General features: G+C 34.0%; 3 protein-coding genes across 5 annotated transcripts; 2 read left to right on the top strand and 1 right to left on the bottom strand.

Moving 5' to 3' along the window:
* Nucleotides 1-383: 383 nt before the first annotated feature.
* LOC120341901 (sodium/glucose cotransporter 4-like) lies at nucleotides 384-8,459 on the top strand. The gene is made up of 14 exons (XM_039410478.2): nucleotides 384-568; nucleotides 869-1,045; nucleotides 1,173-1,337; nucleotides 2,515-2,701; nucleotides 3,144-3,349; nucleotides 3,836-3,971; nucleotides 4,236-4,352; nucleotides 4,686-4,827; nucleotides 5,339-5,507; nucleotides 6,216-6,335; nucleotides 7,022-7,117; nucleotides 7,199-7,282; nucleotides 7,433-7,538; nucleotides 7,698-8,459. The coding sequence occupies exons 1-14, from the start codon at nucleotides 434-436 to the stop codon at nucleotides 7,886-7,888; spliced, it is 2,031 nt and encodes a 676-aa protein (XP_039266412.2). The 5' UTR covers nucleotides 384-433; the 3' UTR covers nucleotides 7,889-8,459.
* A 2,117-nt stretch (nucleotides 8,460-10,576) lies between these two features.
* On the top strand, nucleotides 10,577-20,205 carry LOC120341910 (glutamate decarboxylase 1-like). Of its 3 annotated transcripts, none has more exons than XM_039410500.2 (15): nucleotides 10,577-11,220; nucleotides 11,313-11,459; nucleotides 12,007-12,159; nucleotides 13,496-13,585; nucleotides 14,074-14,164; nucleotides 15,291-15,403; nucleotides 15,645-15,760; nucleotides 15,872-15,951; nucleotides 16,386-16,557; nucleotides 16,881-17,024; nucleotides 17,557-17,706; nucleotides 17,862-17,911; nucleotides 18,722-18,776; nucleotides 18,888-18,977; nucleotides 19,336-20,205. In XM_039410500.2, the coding sequence occupies exons 1-15, from the start codon at nucleotides 11,181-11,183 to the stop codon at nucleotides 19,519-19,521; spliced, it is 1,677 nt and encodes a 558-aa protein (XP_039266434.2). In that variant the 5' UTR covers nucleotides 10,577-11,180; the 3' UTR covers nucleotides 19,522-20,205. The 3 variants fall into 3 exon arrangements, with proteins under 3 accessions (XP_039266434.2, XP_039266433.2, XP_077967170.1); XM_039410499.2 differs by having other exon boundaries at nucleotides 10,578-11,220; nucleotides 11,310-11,459; XM_078111044.1 differs by having other exon boundaries at nucleotides 10,579-11,220; nucleotides 11,293-11,459.
* A 136-nt stretch (nucleotides 20,206-20,341) lies between these two features.
* LOC120341940 (beta/gamma-crystallin-like) lies at nucleotides 20,342-24,202 on the bottom strand. The gene is made up of 3 exons (XM_039410548.2): nucleotides 24,115-24,202; nucleotides 22,273-22,394; nucleotides 20,342-20,960 (listed from the first exon to the last, which is right to left on the bottom strand). Exons 1-3 carry the CDS (start codon nucleotides 24,127-24,129, stop codon nucleotides 20,834-20,836), a joined length of 264 nt encoding a protein of 87 aa, XP_039266482.2. The 5' UTR covers nucleotides 24,130-24,202; the 3' UTR covers nucleotides 20,342-20,833.
* Nucleotides 24,203-27,402: the final 3,200 nt, after the last annotated feature.

Genomic DNA, 27,402 nt, shown 5'->3' on the forward strand with positions numbered 1-27,402 from the left:
TCGGCCATAATATAAACTTTTTATCTATATACTCCAGATCATATTTCAGTATAAAAAACTTACTTTGAAACCCGCGGGCTATATGATTGTAAATTTGATATAACCTGTTCAATCAATCGTTCAAGACTATAACAATATCTTTTATTCAGCCTAGTCTCCTTTATTTAAAATGCAAGCGTTTTGTGCAAGATTTTCTTTAGGTGAGAGAGTCAAGGTTTCCAAAATGCGGCATATTATTCGGGATGTAAAAGTCTGTTTATATTAGGTATATATTCTTCAAAAAGTAGCAGCCGTAAGCAAAAAATATTTACTAACATTGATTTAAAATTATACAATCACGTAATTTATCCATAATGAATTAAAATATTATATTTTATGTTAAGGAATGTAATGGTTTCGTCATAATTAAACTTAGAAATAATCCGTTTCAACAATGGATCAAACCACTTCTTCATCGGTCATTTCCGAGACAACTCTTGCATCGCTTCCGCAGACGGCGAATCTGGAGCCTGGAGATATTGCTGTTATTGTTGTCTACTTCATTTTTATTATTGCCGTTGGAATTTGGGTGAGTTGAAAGAAATGATGCTTTATTAAAATAAATAATAATATTACACACAATGCATGGTACTAATTGTTTTGAATTTTGAAACTGAAGAATATAAATTCTCTATAAAACAACGGGTACTTACGTTTGTCTACTTTCCTCTTGATTCACTGCATTTGAAAGTCGTGGTTATTACAATTGAATGCATACTTTGCATAACAATACCAGTTCACCCTTGTGCAGCAGAAAACCAATATCGTTTTAAATAAATGCAAAGTCTTTTATATATAAAAAAAAGTTCAATTCACTCTTATTTATCAGGCAATGTGCAGGACCAATCGTGGAAATGTCAATGGTTTCTTCCTTGCTGGGAGAAACATGAATTGGTTTCCTGTTGGAGCATCGTTGTTCAGCAGTAACATCGGTAGTGGTCATTTTGTCGGACTAGCTGGCACAGGAGCAGCGGCGGGAATAGCCGTTGGTGCTTTCGAGTGGAACGTGAGATAGTAGAAGTTCTTTATACTTTCCTGTGTTCTGCAATATTTTTTTCTCTGGTTCTTCTCGGTCCGTGTCGGCCATTCTTTCATTATTCATCATTCTTTCTAACTTCTACATACTATTTCAGGCGATGATCACCTTAACTTTGCTGGGTTGGATATTTGCTCCGATCTATATTGCAGCAGGTGTGGTGACAATGCCGGAATATCTGAGAGAGAGGTTCGGGGGACAAAGAATTCGAATGTATCTTTCGGTTCTTTCGCTCTTGTTGTACATTTTTACTAAAATATCGGTAAGTCTTCTTAGTACAGTTAACAAATCCCGAATAAGAAATTATTTTTCTTCATTGCTTGCTCGGGAATTAGAATTTCATGGTGAGAATTGTGAAATTAGAAGGATCAACAATGAAATATAACTGATTTTACGATCTCTTTCCAACAGTACGACACAGCATATAAATATTGAAATGTTTACGGTTCGCTGGCTAAATCCATTGGATGGAATTTTTGCGAGAATCATTCATGCGCTAAAAAAATGTTGCTTGGCAACTTTAACTGTTCGATGTTTATAAAACAAAAGTGTTAGGGTAAAGTGTTAGTGCTTAATAGCTTAATTAATTAACATGTCTACAATAAACTAAAATAACAAAAAAAGCGATCAGATCTCGTTTTGTGTTTTTCATCGGAAATTTAACTGATATAAAATAGTTTTTGTCTAGTATACATATTGACATCGAAGATGGACTCAATGTTTGTACCTTGTTGTTTTTAACATTCTGAAACCAAACACTTTACCCAATCAGGCGTAAATAACAAACTTATTGTTCAGACGGTAAACCTGGTTACGACTTCACATACGAGCCTATTCCGTTAACTCTAGAACCGTCAACACGTCATGAAAATGTATGAGCTCTGATAATCCATTGCGCCAGCGACATAAATTTGTATTTTCCAGTGACAACGTTTGCAATACTTTTATTGATCTCGTTTGTCCAAAGTTTCCAATTTTATTGAACAGAAATGCAACATATTGTCGAAAAATAATACTGAACACAGAATCGAAAGTGGGAGTGTTTTCTGATGATTGTTCCTGAAAAAACACATTCAAGCAATTAAAAACCAAATAAGAAATTGCTATATAAACTGGAATGCTATTGTTAAGGGTTGTAAATAAAGTGATCGAAGTAATTGGATAGACATCGAAATATGTGTACACGGCACGTCTGGCGAAACTGCGCATTTTAGAAAAATAAAATGAACTGTGTCGGCGATCGTCTCGAAAAGTTTATGTTTGTCAAAAGCTTCGATAAAAATTTTATTGCTGTTAATTTCATCACAGAAATATTCTCCCAAATCATTGAATGTATTGTGAGCCATATATAAGAATCTTTCAAATCTAACATAGTGTAAAAATATAAAAACTGTCACATTACATATATATACTGTTGTTTACTAGAATTCTGTTTGCAGGCTGATCTTTTTGCCGGAGCAGTCTTTATTCGAGAAGCTTTGCACTGGAATCTGTATTTTGCAATGGTACTTCTACTTGCAATAACGGCATTATATACAGTTACTGGTGGTTTGGCAGCTGTTATATACACTGATACAGCACAGACATTTATAATGCTGATTGGAGCATTCGTGATGATGATTATGGGTAATGATATTTATTGTCAATTTATATTCAGATGTTTGTGAAATATTCAAACATTTTCGTATTTACATGAAACATTAAAAAGTTCCACCAAAGTAAGCGACTGTTCGAAAATGATAATTTTTGAAGAAGTTACTTTGAGAACATATTGGAAGAAAGAATTGGGAATTGCTAAAGGTTATTGGTCAGAATTTCCAAATTTTACTAAACCTATCGACAATTTTGCTAAATTGTCGTACATATTCGGCGGTGGCGATCACCTAGCTATTGCTGAATCAAAAAATCAATATATATACCGTAGATATATATACTGTATACATTACCCTCTTGTTTATTTTCAAACTTATAACATAAAGCTATTATACGACTTTGTACGCATATAAAAAGTATCATAGTTTCACCCAGTTACAAAACAGTTCAAAAAAGTTGTAATCATTTTTTATAGCTTTTGCAAGAGTTGAAGGATATGATGCGTTAGTTACAAAATATATGAACGCTACTCCATCAATATTGATTGCGAACACCACGTGTGGGCACCCAAGATCTGACTCTTTCAGCGTGTTTCGGGACGCAGCAACTGGTGATTTACCTTGGCCTGGACTGACGTTTGGTCTCACAATTCTTGCCACCTGGTACTGGTGCACAGATCAGGTACCTGGTTTTCTGGAGCTAAATAATGATAACTATCTAACTGATTGATTGTGTAACACTTGTATACATGTACCTAAATAAATGAATCAAAGTTATTTGTAGATGGTCTGACCGAATCTGTATCAAATCGATATTTGTCAGATCGTACAATAAAATTAATGATTGAATAAATCACATCATTTTCTAACAATTTTAAAAAAATTACTGTAAACTCACATACTAGATTCTGATAGTTTGTGGGCAGGGTTTGCGTTATGTCGCGTCTACGATGTCAAATAAATCTTCACCACGAAGTGGACTATTAATTCTCAAATAGCGGGTTTGCTATTCCCATACACGACCTGTACTGGTAACCCGAAAAAACTATGATCTAGTAAAAGATTAAGCCGCCTATTCGTCCTTCCTCTGTATATATGTGAAAAATCTAAATGCTGTCAACGACATTGCTTTTCATAAATCCCTGAAAATTTCTGTTTATTACCTCAGGTTATCGTACAACGAACCCTTGCTGCGAAAAACTTGTCACATGCAAAGGGAGGTTGTGTAATGGCCGGATTGTTGAAAATATTACCAATGTATATGATGGTTATGGTTGGAATGATTAGTCGAGTAGAATTTAAAGGTAACCTAAAAACGTTTTTATACACCAAGCTATGCACAAAGTTTCGGAAAATAGATACGTGAAAATGTCTTTAAATTGATAATCTCATATATATAATATACATTTATATATATTTATTGTTTGTCTGCAAAGTATGGGAAGTGAGACAAATTAACACACAATTTATATATACAATATTACTATAAGATTTATGAAACTAACTTGGAAATAAAACCTCAAAATGCATTATCTTTGTTTACTATCCTCTGTTCAATCACTTTTCAGATGAAGTAGCTTGCGTTGATCCAGATGAATGTATGAAACATTGTGGAACGAAAGTTGGTTGCAGTAATGTAGCTTATCCGAAACTTGTCATCAAAATACTGCCTGTGGGTCTTCGAGGTAAAAATGAAGTTGTTTTCATTTGTTTTTATCCCAGTTTCGAATCAAAATCAAACTGAAAATGGGAGAATGCCTAGGTTAAATTTATTACTATATTTCCAGAAGAAAAGAATTTGATTTATTTAGTCGTTTGTATACGTTTGTTTATATATCACCTGCAACATTGACTATGATATAAATTCTGAAAAAGCTGAACTTGCGTCACTTTTGTTTGTGAAAGTTTAACCTACGACTGCTGCTGCCATCTAATACTAAATTCATGCGGTATTTCCTGAAAGCAAATTCGCAATAGAGCATGTAGATATTGTTCCACGTTTTTTTTATATTTCATAGGTCTCATGCTTGCGGTCATGATGGCTGCTCTCATGTCCTCACTGACGTCCGTCTTCAACAGTGCATCAACTCTCTTTACATGCGACATATGGACAAAAATCAGAAAGAAAGCTTCTCAAAGAGAACTAATGATTGTTGGAAGGTATTGCAACCCATTCTGTCAACGAAACTGTTTTTTTTTCATCAGTATTTCCTGTCGTGATTATTAGAGCACTTCATCGTATGTATCTTTTTGTGATAAAGTAACAAGAGAGCTCAAATATGGACACGAATGCTAAAATAAAGTAGCATCAAATCTTTTACTGTACCGGTATAGTCTCACCACGACCACTGAAATTCAGTCCCAGAACCACGGCACGGTGCGCATTTTTTAGTTTTGTTGACGTCATCGCACTTGAAAAAACGAATCCCATATAGGCATAGAGCCTGCAGGAAGTTTTGAAATAAATAAAAGTAATAGCCTTCTAGCGAAAAATGCAGTCTGCAACCACTGACAATTTCACAGCAATTGGTTCAGTAGTTAATGAGAAAAGCGATTTTTTCATAACGATAAGCAGAAAAATACTAACAACAACAAGAACAACATATAAAAAAAATGATCCATATGTACATTTCGTGTCCAATAATCTTATGCGTTATCTAATCTGCTTTAGGGTATTCATATTGGTCATGGTTGGAATCAGCATAGCTTGGGTACCGATTGTTCAAGTAGCGGCTGGAGGACAATTGTTCGATTACATCCAATCTATAACCAGTTATTTGGGACCACCGATTGCTGTCATTTTTGTGTTGGCAATATTTTGGCCACGATTAAATGAACCGGTGAGTGGATATCTGTCATGTTATTGCTGTTGACATTAGACTACTGTATTTTCGAAGTATTGTATAGGCTTTCGCCAACTCTTTGAAGAGTTAAGGCGCTCCCGTAGTATGTGCACCAAGTTGGCGGACACCTGAACATAGTATGGGTACCAGGTTAGGGTTGGGACATAATTTTAGTCCAATTTTCTTTAGTTTAGTTCTATTACGAGTTCGGGGACTATAGCCAAGTGACTCCCGTAGTATTTGTACCTGAAATTATGGCCTAACCCTAACTTCGTCCGCCATCTTGGTCCACATACTACGGGAGTACCGTGAAAACATATTCCATAATTCATGTGTTTAAAAGACTTTCGTTATATGATCTATGTTGTTGAATTACAGGCGATGAATATACCACGATGTGGACTGTATATTGACTGTATAAATTGCGTGTTCACAATGACTACTTTATTTTCCATCAGTATTAATTTCGCAATAAAGTTGTTACTATTTTATATCACTTATCAAACTTGGATACTGAAATTTTACTGGCATCATGCAATTGTCCCAACGTGATTGCAATGTTTTGTTTCCCCCTGAACGTATCATAACAAACATGAACTTACTTTGAAGTTCACAATCTCTTTGTTTAGACTAGGTTATAATGTGTTTGTTCTCTATTTCTCTTCAGACACTACTTGATTTAATATTGAATTCATTTCATTTCAGGGTGCTTTTTGGGCTCTCATGATAGGTCTCGTAATTGGACTCATCAGAATGATTCTCGATTTTGCCTATGGAGCGCCATTGTGCGGAGAAGAAGAATTCAGGCCATCAGTGATATATAAAGTAATGCTATAATTACTTTAAATTATTAATTGTAGTATATATATTGTCATTTTAGTACTATGCACGAAATGCAAAACAGCCTGAATTCAGTATAAAAAATTATTCAACCAATATAACGTTCACGATACTGCTTTTTTCACAAGTCAGTCATCTTCATCCGATGACAAACATTTTCTCATACCTTAATACAACAAAACAGCAATGCAAAAAAAAATATGGACACGAAATCCAAAACAAAGCAGTTCCAAAATTTACCCAGTACCGGTGCTCGGACCACCAGATAACTGAGATGTGATCACAGAACCACGCAACAGTGCGCATTGTTAACTTGATGTCATCATCATTTCGTATACAATACCTATTATATTGAATTAATCGTTGTTTGGTGGACTTTCATTGCTTATTTCATTTCTGTGGTTTCATGTGTTGTTTGAATGTTCTTTCCAACTAGACACTGTAAATTACTGATGAATTTTCAGAGAGTTATGCCTATGTATTAGTGATTCCGTATGTACCGACTGCAAGAATACTGTAGCAAGAATCAAAATGTAAATCAAAGATATTGAATGGCTCAAATATCTTGCATTTCATATTCACAAATTTTATTCTGTTTCATCCGAGCAAACTCAGTTATCGAATCACTCAATATATATAATAAAAAAATAGCTGTCAATTCATCATTTCAGATTCACTATTTACATTTCGCTCTGATATTGGCCGGGTGTACTCTCATTATAGCAGTTATTGTGAGTCTTCTCACTCCTCCTATTCCCAAGGAACATGTGAGTATTATTGGTGCTTATACTACTTTACTCTATATATACTATTCCGAAATTAATCTTTAATTGTCAAATTACTTTCAGCTTTACAGACTCACATGGTACACAAGACACAGTAAAACAAAGAGAATACCGATATATAAAAGTGAAGGAAAAGCTCTATCAAATGTAAATTTGTTTTTCTGTATTTTGAGTTTACAATCATGGGATACGGGAGCGAGGCTTTATTGTAGTTCGAAACTTTAGTATTGTAGTATATTATATTCATATATATAGCGTTATTTTATAATATTCTTTTTGACCCAATATATGCATTAGATTGAAATGGGAGTTACAAATCCTGCTATGGAAAATGACGACGGCGAGACTGTTGGCGAACTACCGGGAGTAGGAAAGACGGAAACGTCCACCAGTCCACCACAAGGTATACATGCATACGCTTTTATCCTTTTCTATATCTCATTTACTCTACTACCTACTTTTATACATATTACTCATGTGTATTGTAAATATAATTTGGACTCTCTGACTATATAATTTTATATGTTTCACACTCCTAATTATATTATACATTGCTTGACAGACGAAGACAAATCTTGTGTAAGGAAGGGATTCGATATATTTTGTGGCCTCGACGACACCCAACCTAAAAATGAAATTCCAATCATGCAGATTACAGATATCACAGAAAAGAAATGGGCAGCTATTGCAGTCAATGTGTCGTGTGTCATTATGTTAATTGTCATGATATTCCTTTTTGTATGGTATCGTTAAGAGATTCGTTAATTCCATGTTTAATTCGGCAAATGCACATCGACTTATTAAACATTCTCTGAATCATGACAATACCGTCATATATATATGTTTACCTTATTTGTTTGCGTGGGTTAAAGTAACAGTGAATTCAAAAATTACACCTTCTGCTATATAGTGAAAATAATAGTGTCTATAAATGGACACAAAAATTACATTTATCTGCGTCCGATTTCTCGCCACCAATAACTTTTTACTTTTGTAACAACTTACGGTGGCATTGTGGTGGTGTCTCTTTTATATCCTATAATGGAAAATCCCATTCCATTTTCAGCTATACTATATCTTACGATCAAATAAGTCATTTGCACAATATATTACAAAATATGAGTAAGCTATCTCTACTCCGTGCGATGAATTTATTTTGATAATCGAATTAGAGATGCCAACATTTTCCAGTTATATAATATGTAACCAATAACGTTTGGTAATTTTACTAAACAATAAACAAATATTGCCTTTTTCTATCATGATGTTCTTCGTTTTTAGAACTGAATAAACCTTCTTTAAATATATGTACACTTATAATGGGTGTGAACCGTTATCATTCGAACAAGCATCAGCAATATAAGGTGAATTTATCGTTATCAAATCAAAGCATTGGTAATAAATCACATCACTACGGTATTGTAATTATTGCATATTGCAATCATGTATATTGGGCGTCACACTAATTGAGGAACCGAGCAGTTGATCGATCATTAACAAGGTGGGCGAGGGCGAGGATTTTGAGGCGTTACTTCGCAGAATGCCTTCAACGGCATTAAAGCTTTTTTTTAAACTTTGACAATCTACCGACTTGCATGCTACCCCGATCATGAGCCATTGTAGTTGGGAAATCACAATATGAAAAATGAATCCGTAGATTGAATTGGATGTTTCTCCTCTCAATTCATCAAAGGTTATGCAGGGTCCTGATTTTAAAATATATATGTGACATTATAGCATATTTTATCCAGGAATTACTGAGGATTATGAAAATATAGCGAAATTCACTAAATTTCACGAAACTTTGCTAAGATTTCCTCAAAACTAAATAACGCGCTTTTATCAAGAAATAAGTAAATTCACCTCAGACCAAAGTTAAACGCGACTACTTAAATGCCGACAGCTACTGAACTATAGTTACTTCATGTTATGAATCATGAATGTGGATAATACGCCAGTAAGAACCGGTTACCACAAGGAGACTCGAAGCAGTTAAAATCATTCAGATCAGAAAAAGACATCTGCGAGATGTCTAATGAATTTCACGGAACTAACGTACATGAAGAAGTACATTTCATTTTGATTTTATCCTGTGTATATCAATCAGGTATTCAAAACCATGTCCCCATTATTCCCAAAGTCCATTGAATTCTCTGACAACATATTAATTTTACTCGCACAGTTATGACTACTGGCTTACTTACATAAACGCAATCATTTTTCACATTTAATTTACCCTTCTTCAGTAAGATCTATTATAATCAGGATTTGTATTATATCATAACTATTCAAGTAGGTAGGTGAAGGGCATTCAAGTTTATTTGAAACGATATGATCATAAAACGTACTCATATATCAAGTAGATAGGCGTAAATCGTACCTGTGATCAACCAACGAAAAATAGTATATTAGGCCTTTGCCATTTTGCATTGTAATGAATTGTGTTTTAGTCAGGTTGGATATCATTACAAAAAGAGACCATGAGCGACCATTGAGCATTATGTGATTGACTATTTTACATTCATACAATGATTAGAAAATAGAGGTTAATTTTTCTCTTTTACGTCTCCTTTGATTATCTTTAAATCTATAGGGATTTGTATGTAATGATGGCTTTACAATATCATATTTAAATATAAATCGATGCACATATTGCTAAATCACTTGGATATTGAAGGAATCTATAAATTCGTCTGCAATAGGTGATTTAATCCTATTTACGAGACTATTTTCCGCTTTACGATCGAATTGGACGCTCTAAATGGGCCACACAATGGATTCTTCTAATTTTCGCCAACAGAAGAAATGCTTCGTTCATTATGATCACTTCTACTAAATGTGGACTCTCTTCCTGATAACTTAGTTCATAATTTAGGATTTTTAAAGTAAACACTTGTGAGGCAGCATAGCATTTTGAATAAAGCATTAATTGCAGTTATTTGCAATTGAGCATTTAAGTGAAGTTTCAGATGTAACGTCATCGACGTAATTCCGATTACTTCCCACGCTGATATACGTAATATATAATATGTTATAGAATGATAGAACAAAAAACTTAATTATGGTGGTTGTATGACGAGAATGCGTCAATAATGACTAAACTAATCAGGACAAAGGTGGAAATTTACTAGAAGTTCTACCAACATAGTTGATGATTTTTCTCGTGACAATCATTACTCTCAGTTTCTATAAGGTGTTATTTCTATATTATTAAGCAGACTACGCTGAAATAATTTTTTTTCTAAGCTAACAGTGACAACTAATTTGAAACCTTTTCTGTAAATGGAGCGAGCCTTGCTTAGAGCAAAAATGAAAATATTATTACAGTATGATTTGTTGAATATCGAATTGTTCCTATTTCGAACTTCTTTTTCACATAGTACAGTATATAGACCGCAACAATGCAGTAGATTATGTTGACATTACAGTCCCACTGATTACCTTTAGACTTTTAAACCCTCATTTCAGGTTCATGGTGATGTAAGTCATGACTGCACGCAACCGCAGCGGTTATGAATAGAAGACCGGTGCGTCAATAATCTATTCCGTTTGTCTTCATTGGGTCATTATGCTCTGAAAATTAAGTTTTCCATGGAATACTGGCAGACAAGCAGCTCTGTGCTAAAACCCACTCACACATTTCAAATAATCATTAACGTTGATCAAAATTGCAAATGTAGAAAATGAAATAACAGGCAGTAGTAGCATTTCAAGCAGAAGCGACCCAGGACATGTAATTAACAAGACAGATTCAAGTTTAGGCACGAAAATGACAAATAAGAGATGTTGTCCCATCCAAAATTTTTCACGCGACTTCTTTTGATATTTAGCCTTTTAGTTGTAATGGCTTAGTTTTCTTCGGAAAATAAAGCAATTTGAGACCATATATAGATCAGAAAATACCCATTTAGAACATGTGAGTTTTTCGTTCTCACCTTCAAATTTATTCAATCAAACTATCTTCAATGTATGACATAAACAAGAGATCAATATAAACACATTTTGTTATAGATATAACTAAATTGTAAATTTTGCTAAGAACTAAATGTCAAGGAATCGAGCTTTTTCCCAGGACTGTACTCCAGGTGAGTTTTCGTAAATATGTTTCATCGTTCATTAATATTTTTGAAAATACGCATGCACTATATTTGCACTAGACTTTTGGGTATTTCAGCAGTCATACAGAATAGAAAGATGTTGTCCCGAAAGTTTTCTGATGTTATTGGAGACAGACTAAATATTGAAAATATCATTGAACATTCTCCGATAACGGCAAAGGAAAAGAAAAAAGTGGAGTATGACTTCGGAAAACTATCCGTAGAAGGTAAGAAAGTAACAGCCTAAATTACTGACCAAAAATAGAAAATTAGTTTTGTTTTACCCATTCCGAGCCTAGCGTTAAGATCAGTAGCGATCCGACAAAACCCCCTAAATTGATCGTCGCATAATTGAGTACATGACTATTTGATTCAGAGTGTTACTCAATTTGATATAAGATTTTAAGTTATCTTTTTTGGGTTACATTCATTTTGGCTAGTCTTCATATTTTTTTGGTTGATTCAAACACGTGGATAGGAAATCTCGTGGCATTGTTTTACACGAAATTTTTCCAAGTTGAGGTAACAATGAGGGGGACATATAATGTCAGGTAAAAGTGATAGGAATGTGTATTTTCAGATAAAAATTATCTGACGTTGGATGATATATCGTATGCGCCAATAGCAGTATACTATACAATAATTTATCCCTGCGATAAAACATTTAGTCTATGTTTCAGTAACAAAATTTTGTTGGCTTTTAATTTGATAATATTTATCATAATTGTCTAAAAATGAAATTCTTAAATTTACAAAATAATTTTTCCATTTAAGACATTTATCCCAAATCTAAAAGCGGAATCATCACAGAAGAGTTTATGAATGAACTGTTGAAAATATTGGTGCAATACGTCCATAAGACATTTGATAGAAAATCGAAAATACTTGATTTCCATCATCCCCATCAGTTTCTGGACGGAATAGAAGGTAACCGCAAATTTTTCAGTTTATTTCAGTTAAACAGAATCTTTTACCTTTACATAATTGCAACGAGTATTTTTAATCAGATCCATTCTTAATAAAGAATTTGGTAGCCATTAAAAAAACGTAATAATTTTGCCGACTTGCTTGATGCAGTTTTATGTAAATGCATTAGAAACATTGTCAAATTAAGTTGTTTCTGTATATTGTATAATTGTTTGCCTCCGATTGAATCTTCTTGTTGCTTTTAAGTAGGGTTTTGTTTTTTATCAATTCTAAAAAAACATCGTGCTTTAAAACAAGGGCTTGTTTTAAATCAAATTTTTTCTGTATTTTTTGTATTTTTTATTGAAATACCCCTTGCATTGCCGCGAAACTACGACAAAACGTTGCATTCGGGCAGATGTACACGCAGCCGGAATTATAATTTTGAAAATGTAAGTAAAAATTCCTATTTCGATTTTTACTTCTATTGCATTTATTTATCGCGACGTTCGTATCTCCACAAAGGTCATAAGATTTTAACCGGAATGTTTATCCGAGATATCAAAGAGACGTTTTCAGTAAGAAAAATCATGAAAATTAGCTCACAAGCCTATATATACTACAAAATCAATTAGAGGAATGGCAGCCTTCGGCAAAACGAGTGGGTTGCGAATTGCGATAATGAAGAATATGCTTACATCGACGGCGGATGATCCACGCTATAGCCTGGCCTATGTTAATCGTAAGAGTCCTCTGATGCAAAGACGCCACAACTAATCTGTTATGACGCCATGATATGGATTTCGAGTTCATATATAGACAGATTGACATTTTTCTCATAAAATGAAGGCATTATTACTGTTAATACTGTTCGGTTAATTTATCTTAGCAAGCTTTGTTTTTAAAGTTGAAGTGATAGAGTTTTTCAAGATTATACAAATTTTAATTTTCGCAAGGTGGTTTCGTCGCAGGGCCGTTTACGTAATGCCGTTACGTTATCGTTTGCGTCTTACTGCGCAAACCACTGAGCTACAACCTGAGAAGGTGTGCATGAGCCTCTATCGTTATTTGTGGCGTTTTGAAGAATTTATAGCAAATAAGAAGCGCTTGCTTGGCAAGTTTTTACATCCATTTTTTTTCAACTTATTTAATACAAAAAAATTAAATAGTACAGCCATTTTAAACGAAACAGGCAAAAAAACTTGATTTAAAACAATTGTTTTGAAACAATTCTTTTTGAACAAATCCCTACTTTAAGTATAGCGGTATATTAGTAGTTTGTGATTCTGCCTCGTAATAATCAGTTATAATACCTTTGTGAACATATTCTGATGGATACCTTATTATATCAAATCAGGGTTCAGTCTAGATTTGGACGTTGGGCCGCAATCTCTTGAACAACTTCTTGTCGATTGCCGGGATACTTTGAAATACGGAGTAAAAACAGGTTAAATATGATTTTATATTCCTTAATGCAAACATAGTACTTAAAGATAAGCATTTACCTGTTTTTACAAGTATATATATATAACAAATGATGGAAAATATTTTAATGTTTCGTTTTGCATTATAATAAACCACAACAAAAATATTTCTTATATAATAATATTTTAAAGTTGGAGAACAAAAATGCACGAAATTAATTTTATCTGTAATAATATATAATTCCTGAAAATGTTCTAAATAAGAAAAAATCCACATTTTTTTGAGCTGATGATTTGTATGATTCACTTGTTTGATTTTTGAATTGATATAAATGCGGTTTGCCTGAACGATCTTACCAACTTTTCATAAAGTCAGAATTTTCTCAAAGTAAATATTGAGCGGTGACGGTATCGGGCGACGGCGCAAAATATATGTATATTTTCAAATGGCATCAATTGCTTGTTTAATTCGCTTTATTGAATTCAAACATACTACGTTTTTATTACTCAGGCCATCCACGCTTTTTCAATCAACTTAGTAGTGGATTGGATGTTATATCTTTGGCAGCTGAGTGGGTAACTTCAACTGCAAACACAAACATGTAAGTAGCTGGATTGCTAGAAGAGAGATGCATGTTTCACTGGAAAAAATTACTCAACTAAATACCGATTTTTGATTGGTGTGAAAATCCTCACACAACGCGTAATATTGTAATCATTAATATTTCACAGCGCCATTTGTGTGCGTGACAACTGCAATCTCTTGGGTCGTATAGAATTCACCTTTTGTTTATTATTGATGTATTAATCGATTTAGGACGAACACATATGTTGCACAAACAAATTTTTGTTGAAGACGTGTTAATAAAAAGGTGTTTTTACACATTTCATATATTTTAAACATTCCGTTGCTTTGTTTTTCAATAATTAAATAAAATCTAGCATTTTGATTTTTACTCGAATAAAAGTTATGGAATCAACTTTAACTTTATATGGAACGGAAAATGTTCAACCACGAGCTTTTATTTGTTTGTCATGGTCTTATATATGGTGGCTAGAATGAGATAATAAGTTTTGAAATATTATGCAAAGCCCTTCTCTTGCAACGGGTTGATGCATACACAAATTTGGGCGCATGTTCACTAAACGCCGTAAGTACTTTTAGTTGGCGTGGTACAAACATTTTTGCCTATGTTATTCCTAACCCCCAGATGTCTACGTCTTAAAAAAATTACGTGACTACGTCGTCAAAATCACGTCATAGAGCTTGCCAAAGAAATGATACGATCGCCCGAAATGGCATCTCCGCTGACGATAACCAACTCGCTAACGCCAGCGATCTCTCTCATATAGGGATCGTTACGACGAGAAAACGAGAGAAATAGCTTGCCTGATTTCTGGTGATCGTCTGCGCGTTTTGGACGACAATCCGTATACTCGAACGGGCATTATTTCGTCACTGTGACGTAATTTTCGGATGACGTAGTCGGGTGGGGGTTAGAAATGACATATGCGAAAATGGCTATGCCACGCTAAATAAGAGTACTTGACGGCGTTTAGTGAACTATCCCCCAAATTTGCTGCTCGTTGCTTGTATAATGAACTGCCTATAAGTATACGTTGAAAAAATCAGCAAGATGAAATGAGATTCCGTGGTAGTGTTAGGTAAGTAACTTTTGTATTTGTTTATAATATACTTCATAACATATGAACCATCTTAACTCTTAGGTTTACGTTTGAAATTGCTCCTGTGTTCGTCTGTATGGAAACAATTGTTCTGCGTAAGATGCGTCAAATAATTGGTTGGGAAGATGGTGAGGGAGATGGAATATTTTCTCCAGGTAAATTGAGTTATTTAGATAGTAGTAGGTGGTCTTTGCTCGTGCTAGTAAGTTCCGTTACTTCCTAACTCCTGAACGCCATCCAGATATCCACTCATTGTTAGACACCCAACCCAATGATGAATTATTATTAGAGTTCATCAAATTAGATTTTACTTGGAAACATGAAGCATAACATTTGTTTGAAATATATTGACTATCCGTTAAAAGATTTTATGTAAAACTTGCTTCTCTTTTTTAGGTGGATCTATTAACAACATGTATGCAGCAATGATAGCAAGAAATCTAAGTTGTCCTGATGTGAAGAAATTGGGAATGAAACATTCACCAGACATTGTGATGTTTGTTTCTAAACACGTATGTCATTTAATATTAACAATGATATATATTATAATATATCAAACTTCCTCAGCACAATATTCCTATCTCTTCATTGGTATTTCATAAATTTGTATTATTCTGTTTCAGGCACATTATTCCAACTCAAGACCAGCGATAACACTTGGAATTGGAACTGACAATGTTATTTTGGTTGATGTCGATAACAGGTATACCAAGTTCAATATTGAATGGAAATTGTTCTGGTCCAAATCTCAACTATATAAAATATACAGGCCACATCAAAGGTAGATTCATTGAAATTGCCTTGTATTTAAAGGCTCTGTAATAAAATACTTTGTGCTGCCTGACTTGCTCTATGGGGAATGAAAGTCTCTCTTATGAACTGATGAACAAATAATACAAGAGATTTAAGAAGCTCAGAGGTGGTAATGTCAACACCAAGAACAACAGCATTGATTAAACAAAAATTTTCCAACAGCCCACTTACTGAGCGAAAATAAATTATCTTGAAATGCTTTAACAGCAAAGAAAAGTTGTATCACTACTAAATAAATTTTGTTGATCATTTACAGGCGAACTTCTAGTTTAATAAGTTGTAACAAATATGACAAAGATCATACACTGTTTCTTTACGTACCAGGGGACGTATGAAACCATGTGATTTAGAGAAGAAAATCCAAACTGCATTGTTAAATGGAAAACAACCATTTTATGTCTGTGCGACTGCTGCAACAACAGTACTTGGCGCATTCGATCCAATAACACCCATTTCAGCTATTTGCAAAAAGTATGGATTGTGGCTCCACGTTGACGTATGTAAAAATTAGAATAATTTACAATATCGGAATTAACAAAAATATAAAGTTTTCATTCTGAAATTAAATAATTCACTGATGAAATTCAATTTCGTTAAAAACGAATATGCATATTCAAATTCCAAACTATAGGCCAGCTCTGGTTTTGCGATACTATCTTTCGAATAGGTTTTTCACCTTAGCCAGCATCGAAATATCAATTTACTATTGCGCTGTTCACTGTGGCAGTAAATTTTCTGCGGTCTATGTTAAAATGTTTTATTACTATTTCTTATAAAGTTTTGAAAACCACTTTTGAGAATATACCTACATAAACTCAGGCTGCTTGGGGTGGAGGAGCATTGATGTCAAGAAAACATCGTTTTCTTCTACGAGGAATTGATCGAGCTGATTCTGTTACATGGAATCCACACAAAATGATGGGAATAACTTTGCAGTGTTCCGCACTTCTCATCAAACACAAAGTAAGTTTGCCTCGTTATTTTTATGCAGTTGGTGAAAACATACTGCTGCTCAACCAGAATGCATTGTAGAACAGCATACAGCAGAACAGCAGAAAGTGAATCACATGTACTACTATTGAAGATTGGACAGTTTCAAAATGGAAAGCGATCTATCACTCATGTCGCCCTTGCTTCAACACTAACTCTAACAAAAGAAAAATCATTTATTTTAATGATTTTCAAGAATACAGGTAAAACAACTGATACAGGTGGACTGGTGGTGTACAGCACCGGTATGTGACAATATTTTCCACTTTGCACCTCGCACATATCATTGATAATAAGGTGTGTCTGCATTGTACAGATAGGTACATATGTCGCTTGCATTTCGTTATTAATGAAAAATGTAATAACACGAAAATACATAATATAATGCACTTTGGGTGCAGAAATTTAGAACCATAATGGTGGTCAAATGAGCAAAAGCGAACATACCAATGTATATAGGGTACTTTGATATACTTAGTAACCGACAATGGTTGAACAATTTCAGAATCTACTTGAGGAATGTAACAAGATGGAGGCGAGCTATTTATTTCAGCAAGATAAACATTATGACGTATCATACGATACAGGGGATAAAACAATACAATGTGGAAGACACGTAGATGTTTTTAAACTATGGTTATCATGGCGAGCTAAGGTGAGTAAAATTGTGCTATTGCCATTGGCTTTATAAAACATATCTCCGACAGGACAGTACCATACGATCCAAAGATGAATTCAAATATATCAACATCAACCAATTTGTTTTTGGTTTTTAAATATTATTTCAAAACAGATTTATTACATTTACAGGGAGATGAAGGTTTTGAAAAACATGTCGACAAATGCATAGAAATGTCAACGTAAGTTGAAAAGTTTTCATGGTAACGAGTCGTGTGTGGATATTATTGGACACGGAATGTACATTTTGATCGTTTTGTTATTATGTTGTTCTTCTTCATATTCTTGTTTATGCTCATTACCTACCGTACCGGTAATGTGAAAGATTAGATACCCATTTTATTCATTAGCCTTCTTCAAGGAAATTTGTTTGTATAAAATACGACATTTGTTTGTATAAATATACATGAGGTTATCGTACATACAACACTACAACACTACGCTTTGTGAAATACATACATTTGGTTTGTTTAATTTCATAGAGCAAGTGTGAAATATTGATATTTGGAACAGTTCAAAAGGGTTATAGTTATACTTCGGTCTTCTCAAGCTGAGTGGTGTAACTCTAAGATAATGGTTACCAACTTTCAAGCAATTTATGTATTTTGTAATTCAAAACAATTTTGAAGATGTTTGTATTACTGCAAGCCATTGATTTTTAAGAAAAACATATACTACCAACGGTTCCATTACATTTGAACCCACGTACATTTGAACCCACGACAATTGTACCTGCATGCCATTGCACCTATGGATTTTTTTTGGTTTTACGGATATTTGTACCCATACTAACCTAACCCATGGGTTTTAGCACCCGCATATTGATTGAACCCGCGGATATACACATGGGTTCAAATGTACATGGGTTCAAATGTACGGTCACCACTACCAACATATGCGGGGTTAGGAGACAAAATATAAGATAATTTCCATTGTTGAACTCTTTTCAACTCTCTCTAGCGAATAATAAAAATAATTTTTATATTTTACAGATATATGACAAATCGCATCAAGTCATTAGAAGGCTTCGAACTGGTAATGGATAAGGTAAATAAGTATTATATTCGCATCGCCCAGTTCATGGCGCATTTATGCTCGTATCGTAGATTCGCGTGGGGTCATTTGTCTTGATTGTTACTCAGTTATTGTATTTTTCAGCCGCAATACACAAATGTATGCTTCTGGTATCTGCCACCGTGGATGCGAACAATGCAAAAAGATTCTACAAGAGACCAACTTTTGGGAAAAGTAAGTTTGCAATAATTTTTTTCAGAATGTTCCACTCATGATACTTTTAGAACTCCTCTAAAATAAACTATTAATAAGTTGTGCAAGTTTAAATAATTTCGTTAGATTTATAAAAATATTCAATACCTTGATTTTTGTGTGTGTATATATATAGTCACAACTTAATCGACTCTGCTCTTTCTATTATATTTACCTTGTAAGCTGTTATCATTTTCCATGCCAGATAGAGCTTCATTTTACATTTGTTGACTTAAAGTAAGTCACTCAAATGAAAACAAACACTGCTCTCAATATTTGTATTGATGTATTCAATTTTGACGGCGAATCATTTTATCTTTGACTCTTTTATTTACTACAGATTGCACCAATTATAAAAGCTCGAATGATGGAGTGTGGCAGCACCATGATTGGATATCAACCTCTTGACGACAAAGTTAATTTTTTTCGATGTGTCATCAGCAACCATGCAGTGGAAAAATGTGACGTCGATTTCTTGTTGGACGAGATTCAACGACTTGGAGAGAATTTAAAATTAGTCCAGTAATTATTTCGTCCCGATGTCCAAGATCGATGAAAAATTATATTTTGTCACGAGTGACCGCGTTTGAGGTTGTACAGTACAGTCTATGCTTAGAAATACATATCCAGTATTTTTTCTATACTTTGAATCTATAGGATAATTCTCTTCTCTTTCACATTTGTAACCGCTGTTATACCGACCCACATATATCAAATTTTGACTGAAGCTCACGCCTAAAATCTTCGTCCACCTTACATAGCTTCTATTGTAAATTTTTTTGTCAATTTTCGATGACTGAACCTATATATAATTCTATACTAAATGCTGCCAGTGAATTACAAGCTGACAGGCCTGACTCACTGGTCGAGAAAAGTGTTTATGGGATGTGGTTGAAAGCTAATTTATTTTATCTCATCTTCCACTTGATAGTATGTTTAAATATTTTTTTTCAATTTCGTGGAATAATGTACAATGTGAACGATAATCACAAGAGCTGTCACTGTATTCATTCTTTATCCTCCAAGATCTTTCCATGCTCATGCATATGTATTCACTTCATCAGTAGTTGTGTACGTGTAAACACAGGATGATTTTATTGATCACTGTTCTCAAGCATTGTAATATGTAACATGAGCTCTGAGCAATAGAAATGTTCACATGCATCAGCTACTTATCAAACGTGTACAAATATAGAAGAATTGCACCATTTTCCTTTTGAAAAATTGTTTCAATTTTTGTTCACGACTTCGAAAAATAGCAACGACAGCATGATAAAAACATAACGATATGAACACAAATGATATACTGTATATGGCAGTGAAACAGAAATTATTCGCTAATGTCAGCGAATGTCTGGAAGTTGTTTGCACAAACCCTTACGCTGTTTAACTTACATTTCATTTCTTTTCAACAATGATAGATACATTTTACGTGGGTAAAGTAGGGCTGACAATTGTAGAAAATTAAATGGTGTTATATTATGGTGTGTATTATGGTGTTTTTCGCGAATAGTTCAATTTGAGTCGCCCTTCACGCTCATCATTTGAACACTCACCGCTCTCAGTTCCCACGTCTATAAGAAGAGAGACTTTGGCAAACTTTGCTACATCTTAGCCCAGTGGTTCCAGTATTGTTTGTGTGGTATTCCTTCATATATATATACATAAGAATGGGGGATAAACTTCAGATGCACCAAAACACAAAATGAATATAATAGAAATTGAAACTCTGGGATACCTTCTCACAATTGTGGTATTGTCTAAAACAGAGTCTGGTTTCTGAAAAATATATTTCAGTTTTTTCACTTTAATTGTCTATCAATCTTTGCTGAAATTCATTAGTCTGCAGGTTTAATTGACGAAAGTTCGTCGTCTTTTCCTCCCCAACTTTGTGCATTTGGATAAGAACCGGGCTTCAGCAAATAGCTTTTTCCACAGAAATTTTCGTCATCGTAGACAATCCAACTGTAATACATACAAATGGATAATGAAAGTATCGGAAATATAACAAATACTTTTTTTCAAATAAATGCTATGATTAAACAATGGAGCAATGCTCGAATATATGTAAACAAGGGCCAAAACGAATTAGTACCAAATCTTTTACAGTGCCAGTAGTCTGGCCACCAAGTCATTGAGATGTGATCACGGAATACGGTACGGCGCGCAATTTCTGTTTAGATGACGTCATCACACAAACCTTTGAAGTGAAAAACATATTCCATAGCATAGAGCACCCAGAACGTTTTGAAATGAATAAAAGTAATGATATACTAGCGACAACAACAATCTTCAATAAATTCAAATTTCAAAGAAATTGGTCCGGTAGTTGAAAAGAACTAGAAGAAGAAAGAGAATAATACCACGAATAATACTTTAACAACTTCCTCCGCTTTCCACACAACGCCCATTCGCCATCGAAGTCATGGTGCACCAAAGGATGATATACATTTAAAATACAACTAATACGACTAAATACTTTATACGACGTTTGCCACAGACATATACTCATTTTAAGCCAATGAAGAATTGTGTCGTCAGCGTAAATGAGTGAACTGAAAATGGAACTATCTGAAACATAATTAACGAATGCCACGAACAAAACAAGTGTGAGAATTAAGGTCACGGAAAAAATGAAGTATACCTGGGATGACTGGCAATCAAGAATTACGTTGATCAGAGGAAAATGTTTTTATGATGGCGAAAATTTGATTCAATATAACATCAACAAACAATCAAATTTTGCACAGCTTCTATAGGCCCTAATACCGGTAGCACTTCTCCAACAGTTTGCTAAGGTGTATTTACACGAACAGTTGTTTAAAAGTTCAGATGATATCGAAGACAATTTCGAAGGACTTATTTTTTGAACTGAATCGGGTATCATTTTGACATCCCCAATATGGGTTTTATGGTTCCATTACATTTGAACCCACGTACATTTGAACCCATGACAATTGCACCTGTATGCTATTGCACCTATGGAATTTTTTTTGTTTCACGGATAGTTAAACCCATACTAACCCTAACCCATGGGTTTTAGCACCCGCATATAGATTGAACCCGTGGATATACGCATGGGTTCAAATGTACATGGGTTCAAATGTACGGTCACCGGGTTTTATGCTACCACCACTGTAGCGGTCTTCTGGCTACTTCGTCCAATGCTGTTGGACTAGCCTACCAGAATTTTGACATGTTATCCACTCCAGGTCGGTTGGGGTTGGTAATATTAAGAATGAATATTGTTCATTAGCACGATAAGTAATGCACTTACGTTCCAGATTCAACTTTTATTGACGAGATAATGTCATTAAATGAATGATTTTCCAGTTTCGAAGTTGCTTCTGTCAGCACCAGGCTATTGCCACCAAAGTCTTCATCTTCGAACAATATTATCTAAAAAGTAAATAATAAAGGAATATTGTTGGATAAGAAGTGGGAGTTTTGTTATTATGATATTTGTTGTTGTGAAAAAAAATCGTTTTTCTCTTTACCTCCAGGAATAATTGCTTAGAAATTGTCAGCGGTTAAAGCTTGTTGTTGTGGCTAGAAGGCTATCACTTTTTATTTATCTCAAAAATAGATGTGGGCTCTATGGGATTCGATTTTCATATCGAAGTTTTGTGTGATGACGTCATCCGAATCGCGCACCGTTTCGTGATTCTGTGATCACATGTCAGCGATCTGGTTGTCAGACTACCGGTACTGAAAAATATTTGATACTACTCCGTTTTGACTTTTGTTTCCATATATTCGAACATTGCTCTCTTGTTTTAAAATATGTTTATAATATATAACATAAACATGATTTTTGCACTGGTTTGCTACAATTCATATCGGCTGCATACTCCTAGATACTCATCTGCAATCAGATCATACATTTTGGAATAGCGGAATGTTTACGGAATTTTTGAAAGCGGAGCCACAGCATTTGGTTGAGATTCAGAATGGACATTTCCCCGACCTTTGACCCCCGAAAAATTCTTCCTATACTTTACCACTGCAAAATTTTCGGGGCTATTTTAAGAGTGCTTTTGCGAGTTGGCGCGTGTGGTGTTTCAAACCATTGTACATTGTGAATAGTTAGTTAGTTGCGTATGCACTTGATTTCTTTTGTCGTGTTTACATTCAAAAAACGCAACACGTGATCGGAAGCTCCCAATCTTTTTGTAATGTAACAACTTCTGTATTGGAGATCTGTCAATTGATGTTATCTTTGAGAATATGTATTTCAATGTGAGATTCAAAGTTAAAAATATAGAAGCATAAATGGTGTCTATCAAGGCTTCTTTGTCATAAACCACCTTATTATTTCTGCCTAATTCCCAATTTCAATGATGATAAGATGATATCATAGGTTTATAACTTCATGCCTGAATTGGCCAGGAATATGAAATCAAAGAACTAGATAAAATTCCAGGGGCCAGGAAGCTGGTGGTTTGAATTGTCATTCCAATTATCTCATCATAACTGGTTTAGAAAACATCAACTTTGGTTGGTTGCCCAAGTGTGGATTTTATGCCGAATTACGCGAGTTGGTGTATGAAGTAACAAATACTGATGCCACGTGAGGGGTAGATAAAAGAGATGATGCATTGTACATTGGATTCCCTAATTGGTCTGGATGTTACTCAGCAGTCATTACATAAAAGAAGGTCACGTTATGTAACTATTCGTAATTGCGATAATATTATCTTCGGGGACTCTTAATATGCTTAGTTGCAACACTTTGATCCAACAACAACTGTCGTATTTCGACTATTTACGCTCGTTCAATTGGAAGTTTCCATCCTCATAACAAAAATATATATTATCTTAAGAACATGGGGTAATATATGTTTTGTATGTCGCATATGATCCATCATAGTTTAGTTGTAAGATGTAGCGAAATTTACATCTCCTTATCAGATCCTCGAAAAATATAAACAAGAATATATATATATATACTAATAATAATTTCCACAGTTAAATGCAAATGTGTCAGGTGTTATAAGGTTTTAAAGTCGGGCTATGCTAAAAAATTTGACCTGAAGATCTAGATATAAGTATCTGTCTTTGCCGAGGAGCGTTTTAACCCTTAACTAAACTAAAATAAAAATAATTAAAAGAACCTCACCTTTGGTTGAGTCATTTTTTTCGTAACTATTGAATTAGATATGTTTTTATACGAAATTACTCCAAAATCTATAAAATTAGAGTGAATAATAGCTGTAACAACAAAACAAGATGTTATAAGACAACTTTAAATAAAATGTTGGATAAACAAGAAGTTGTTTTATAATTTAACGCAAATGCCTTGATTAGAAATTAGAATTCGTTATAATATCTATAACATCAATGAAGTGAGGAGAAAAAGTGGGAAGGTGAAAGTGTTGTCCAGGCATCATTATAAAAGAAAGGCCTTGTTCAAGCATTGGCGTATATATAAGTAAGTGGGAATCTAATATATGATCTGAATTGTTTGCAGTATTTCAAATAAATCTTCCCGACTAAGAAGTAGGCCGACTAAGAACTATCTCAAGCCACTTTGGGATCTAGAGTCAATAGACTAACATATTATATATTAATCATTGTAATAATTAATATCGCATTAAATATCATTTAAAATTACATCTTAAATAATTAATTAAACACTATACTCGTGCATTTTTTAATTTCCTCCCATTTCAAGCGACGCACATATTTCTGTGAAATATTGCTCAAAATTGAAAATTCCCAGTACATTAAAATTTACATTGTACACATTACAGGATATGCTCTCCTAGCGATGGTGATAACATTTCCTTCGAATTATTTTTCAACCGCTTAAAACTTTACAGATATGATAACACACTAAAAAAGCAGTTATATAAACTCAAAACCTATTTAGTTGACTCATTTCTGTACTGTAAAAACGGCATTGATTTAATTTAAGCAATAAATCAACCAGAATTCGGAACACCTATATCTATCATGCTATCTCAACGGTCGAATCAAACACGAAAAGATTGCAATATTTTGGGGTTGCCTAGATAAGCGACTTACTGGCAAAGATGTATTTATTTAGTTCTAACACACTATGTTGAAATCATAAAAATACAACAGATATTGAATGAAAATTTCGAGATAATAGTCAACTATTTTACAGAAATGAACAAACATCAATTGTTAAAGAAGTTTGATGCTGATAATAATACGTAGAAATTTCCTTCCTCCTTAAAAAAATTAGGGTCGGATATCTTTACGCATAAGTCAATAAAAAAAGTACCACTTCTTGTTTTCATAACATATGACAACATTGACTGATCTGTAGAGTATTTTTTGCTATATGTTTTCTTTTCTAAACTATGAAAGAATCCTTCATTTTTTAATTTAACAGACAAATTATTTCTTCTATTTGAAAATAATTTTCAAACCTGATCCTTCGCCTAGATTTCACTCCAAATCAGTTGTTTGCTAATTTGTCCAGTTATCAGCATAACTGATGAACGGGTATTGTGGATAAGGCATTTCAGATTCTTGTATCCGTCTGTCGCAATCTCGAAAGGCAAATGACTCGTTCGACCTTTATTGTGGGAGCAATTGTTCCGGTTACTGAATCTGTTGAGTCTGCCTTTCAACTTTCAATTTGAATGATTTCAAAGTGCTACGCTACAGAACCGAGGCTTTTTATATTACGATCGAAAAATTCTCAATTCAAAGCGTAAAATTAGAATCAACCATCAAACGAATGTCAAATTGCCGTTGTGCTCACTAATTCGACGTAAATGCCTTAATATTACGTGACCATTGACCTCCTTGAGTAGGAACGTCGTTTAGAAATTTCATTTAAAGCCTCAAAATGGTAAATATGCCTGTGATGGTCAGGTTTTGATTTTTTGTAAAGTTTTTTTTAAATATGTGAACGACTGCCTCGAAAATACGACGCAAAATTCCGTCAATCTATATATCTTTAAAAACCTAATTACAAACTGATTTTTCTTTATTAGGTGTTAATTCTTCCGCTGTCAACAGAAAACTATCGATTTTAAAACATTTACATCTGGCAACGCTAGCTGAAAAATATTGCAACGGTATATCGGTGCTCATTTTATAATCCGACATATGCATAACGTAACTGTAAAAGTACGTCGGTATGTAGACTTTTGTAAACTTGTTCTGATGGAAATAATATATTTTTTGTTTTCAGTCAACGGGTCGAAATTACACCTGGAAAATTTGAAATTTCGCGCTGCTTAATTCGATCTTATTTGGCAAAGTTTTTCAAAAGATCGATCAAATCGAGCGGTGTTACTCATCAAATTTACATTTCATTTCATTCCCCCTGTTGTTGTTTTTGTTGAATTCATTAATATTTTACCCTCATTGACAAATTGTTCGCGAAAATCGACTACGGAACGCGTTTTAAACTTTTACACCCTTGTTTTTTTTTAAATGTTGATGTCAGGTAACATGTCCTTAATTAAGTAAAAAAAATTAAAAGAGATTTTCAATAACAAGTTCCATTTAAAATGATTAAGTTAGTACGGCGCGAGAAAGATGTTTTTCTCATTCAAAAAGTCAACAAACCGATGTACCTTACAAAAGTAAAATATTGATTAAGTTTTCTATTATATTTATAATTTCCATATATTTTCCTAATGCGACATAATGTATAGGCACGTGGTTATGCGTAAAATCATCCCCTTCCAGTTTAAATTCCAGATATCTCAATGCCAACTCAATGTAAAATTACTTGTATATTGCATTAAATTAAACTAGTATTTTCCCAAATGGCATCGAAAATCAGCAACATCATTTTGTAGCGTGGGTGGGGATACATGCTCCTAAGTGATAATGTGCATGCTTCAAAAGCAATTGGTATTGCATTGTCAAGTTTAGTTAGGTGATATTATATGCAAATTTATGGGTGCTAGTATCTAAGTGTTAAGCTATGATAGAGATATCTAACACTATCGCTTTACCTGGATTTATTGAATATAAAAAATTCAAACGGTAATACCCATGCAGAAAGTTGTGCGTGTTAATGAGCTGCTAAACCATTAATTATTCAGGGAGATTTGTTCCCGCGCCTATCTCAGGTCGATCAATGATGATACAAGCCACACAAAGGTAGAAGTATTGACGTCCAGATCATCAATGCCAAATGACAGTGTGGTATCGTTTTGAATCCTAAAGTTGTGTAGTAAGCGATGAGTTTTTGAAAAAAGCAAAATATAAGATGGATTTTTTTTCTTGCCTGCCATCCAAGACCATACATATGATCGGCCTAGTTCGGTTTTGTGTGTACGATAAAATAACAAACAATTTACTGTTGTTCTGTAACTCGCTATTTCGTATAACATACAGTGTCATTCTAAAATGACTAATAATGTTCTATTTGATTTATCATTTAAACATTGTTCCAGCTTGAGGGCTTCGAGCG

This window comes from Styela clava, chromosome 3 (genome assembly GCF_964204865.1).
Source record: "Styela clava chromosome 3, kaStyClav1.hap1.2, whole genome shotgun sequence".
Lineage (NCBI taxonomy): Eukaryota > Metazoa > Chordata > Ascidiacea > Stolidobranchia > Styelidae > Styela > Styela clava.

Bases quoted from the DNA above. Each gene is read 5' to 3' on its own strand.
- LOC120341910 (XM_039410499.2), top strand. From the start codon at position 11,181: ATGTCAAGGAATCGAGCTTTTTCCCAGGACTGTACTCCAG. The intron at 11,460-12,006 runs GTAAGAAAGTAA...TTTCCATTTAAG, and splicing joins CGGAAAACTATCCGTAGAAG to ACATTTATCCCAAATCTAAA. The intron at 15,761-15,871 runs GTATGTCATTTA...ATTCTGTTTCAG, and splicing joins TGATGTTTGTTTCTAAACAC to GCACATTATTCCAACTCAAG.
- LOC120341940 (XM_039410548.2), bottom strand. The intron at 20,961-22,272 runs GTAAGTGCATTA...TATGTATTACAG, and splicing joins ATAAAAGTTGAATCTGGAAC to TTGGATTGTCTACGATGACG.
- LOC120341901 (XM_039410478.2), top strand. From the start codon at position 434: ATGGATCAAACCACTTCTTCATCGGTCATTTCCGAGACAACTCTTGCA. The intron at 1,338-2,514 runs GTAAGTCTTCTT...TTCTGTTTGCAG, and splicing joins ACATTTTTACTAAAATATCG to GCTGATCTTTTTGCCGGAGC. The intron at 5,508-6,215 runs GTGAGTGGATAT...ATTTCATTTCAG, and splicing joins GGCCACGATTAAATGAACCG to GGTGCTTTTTGGGCTCTCAT.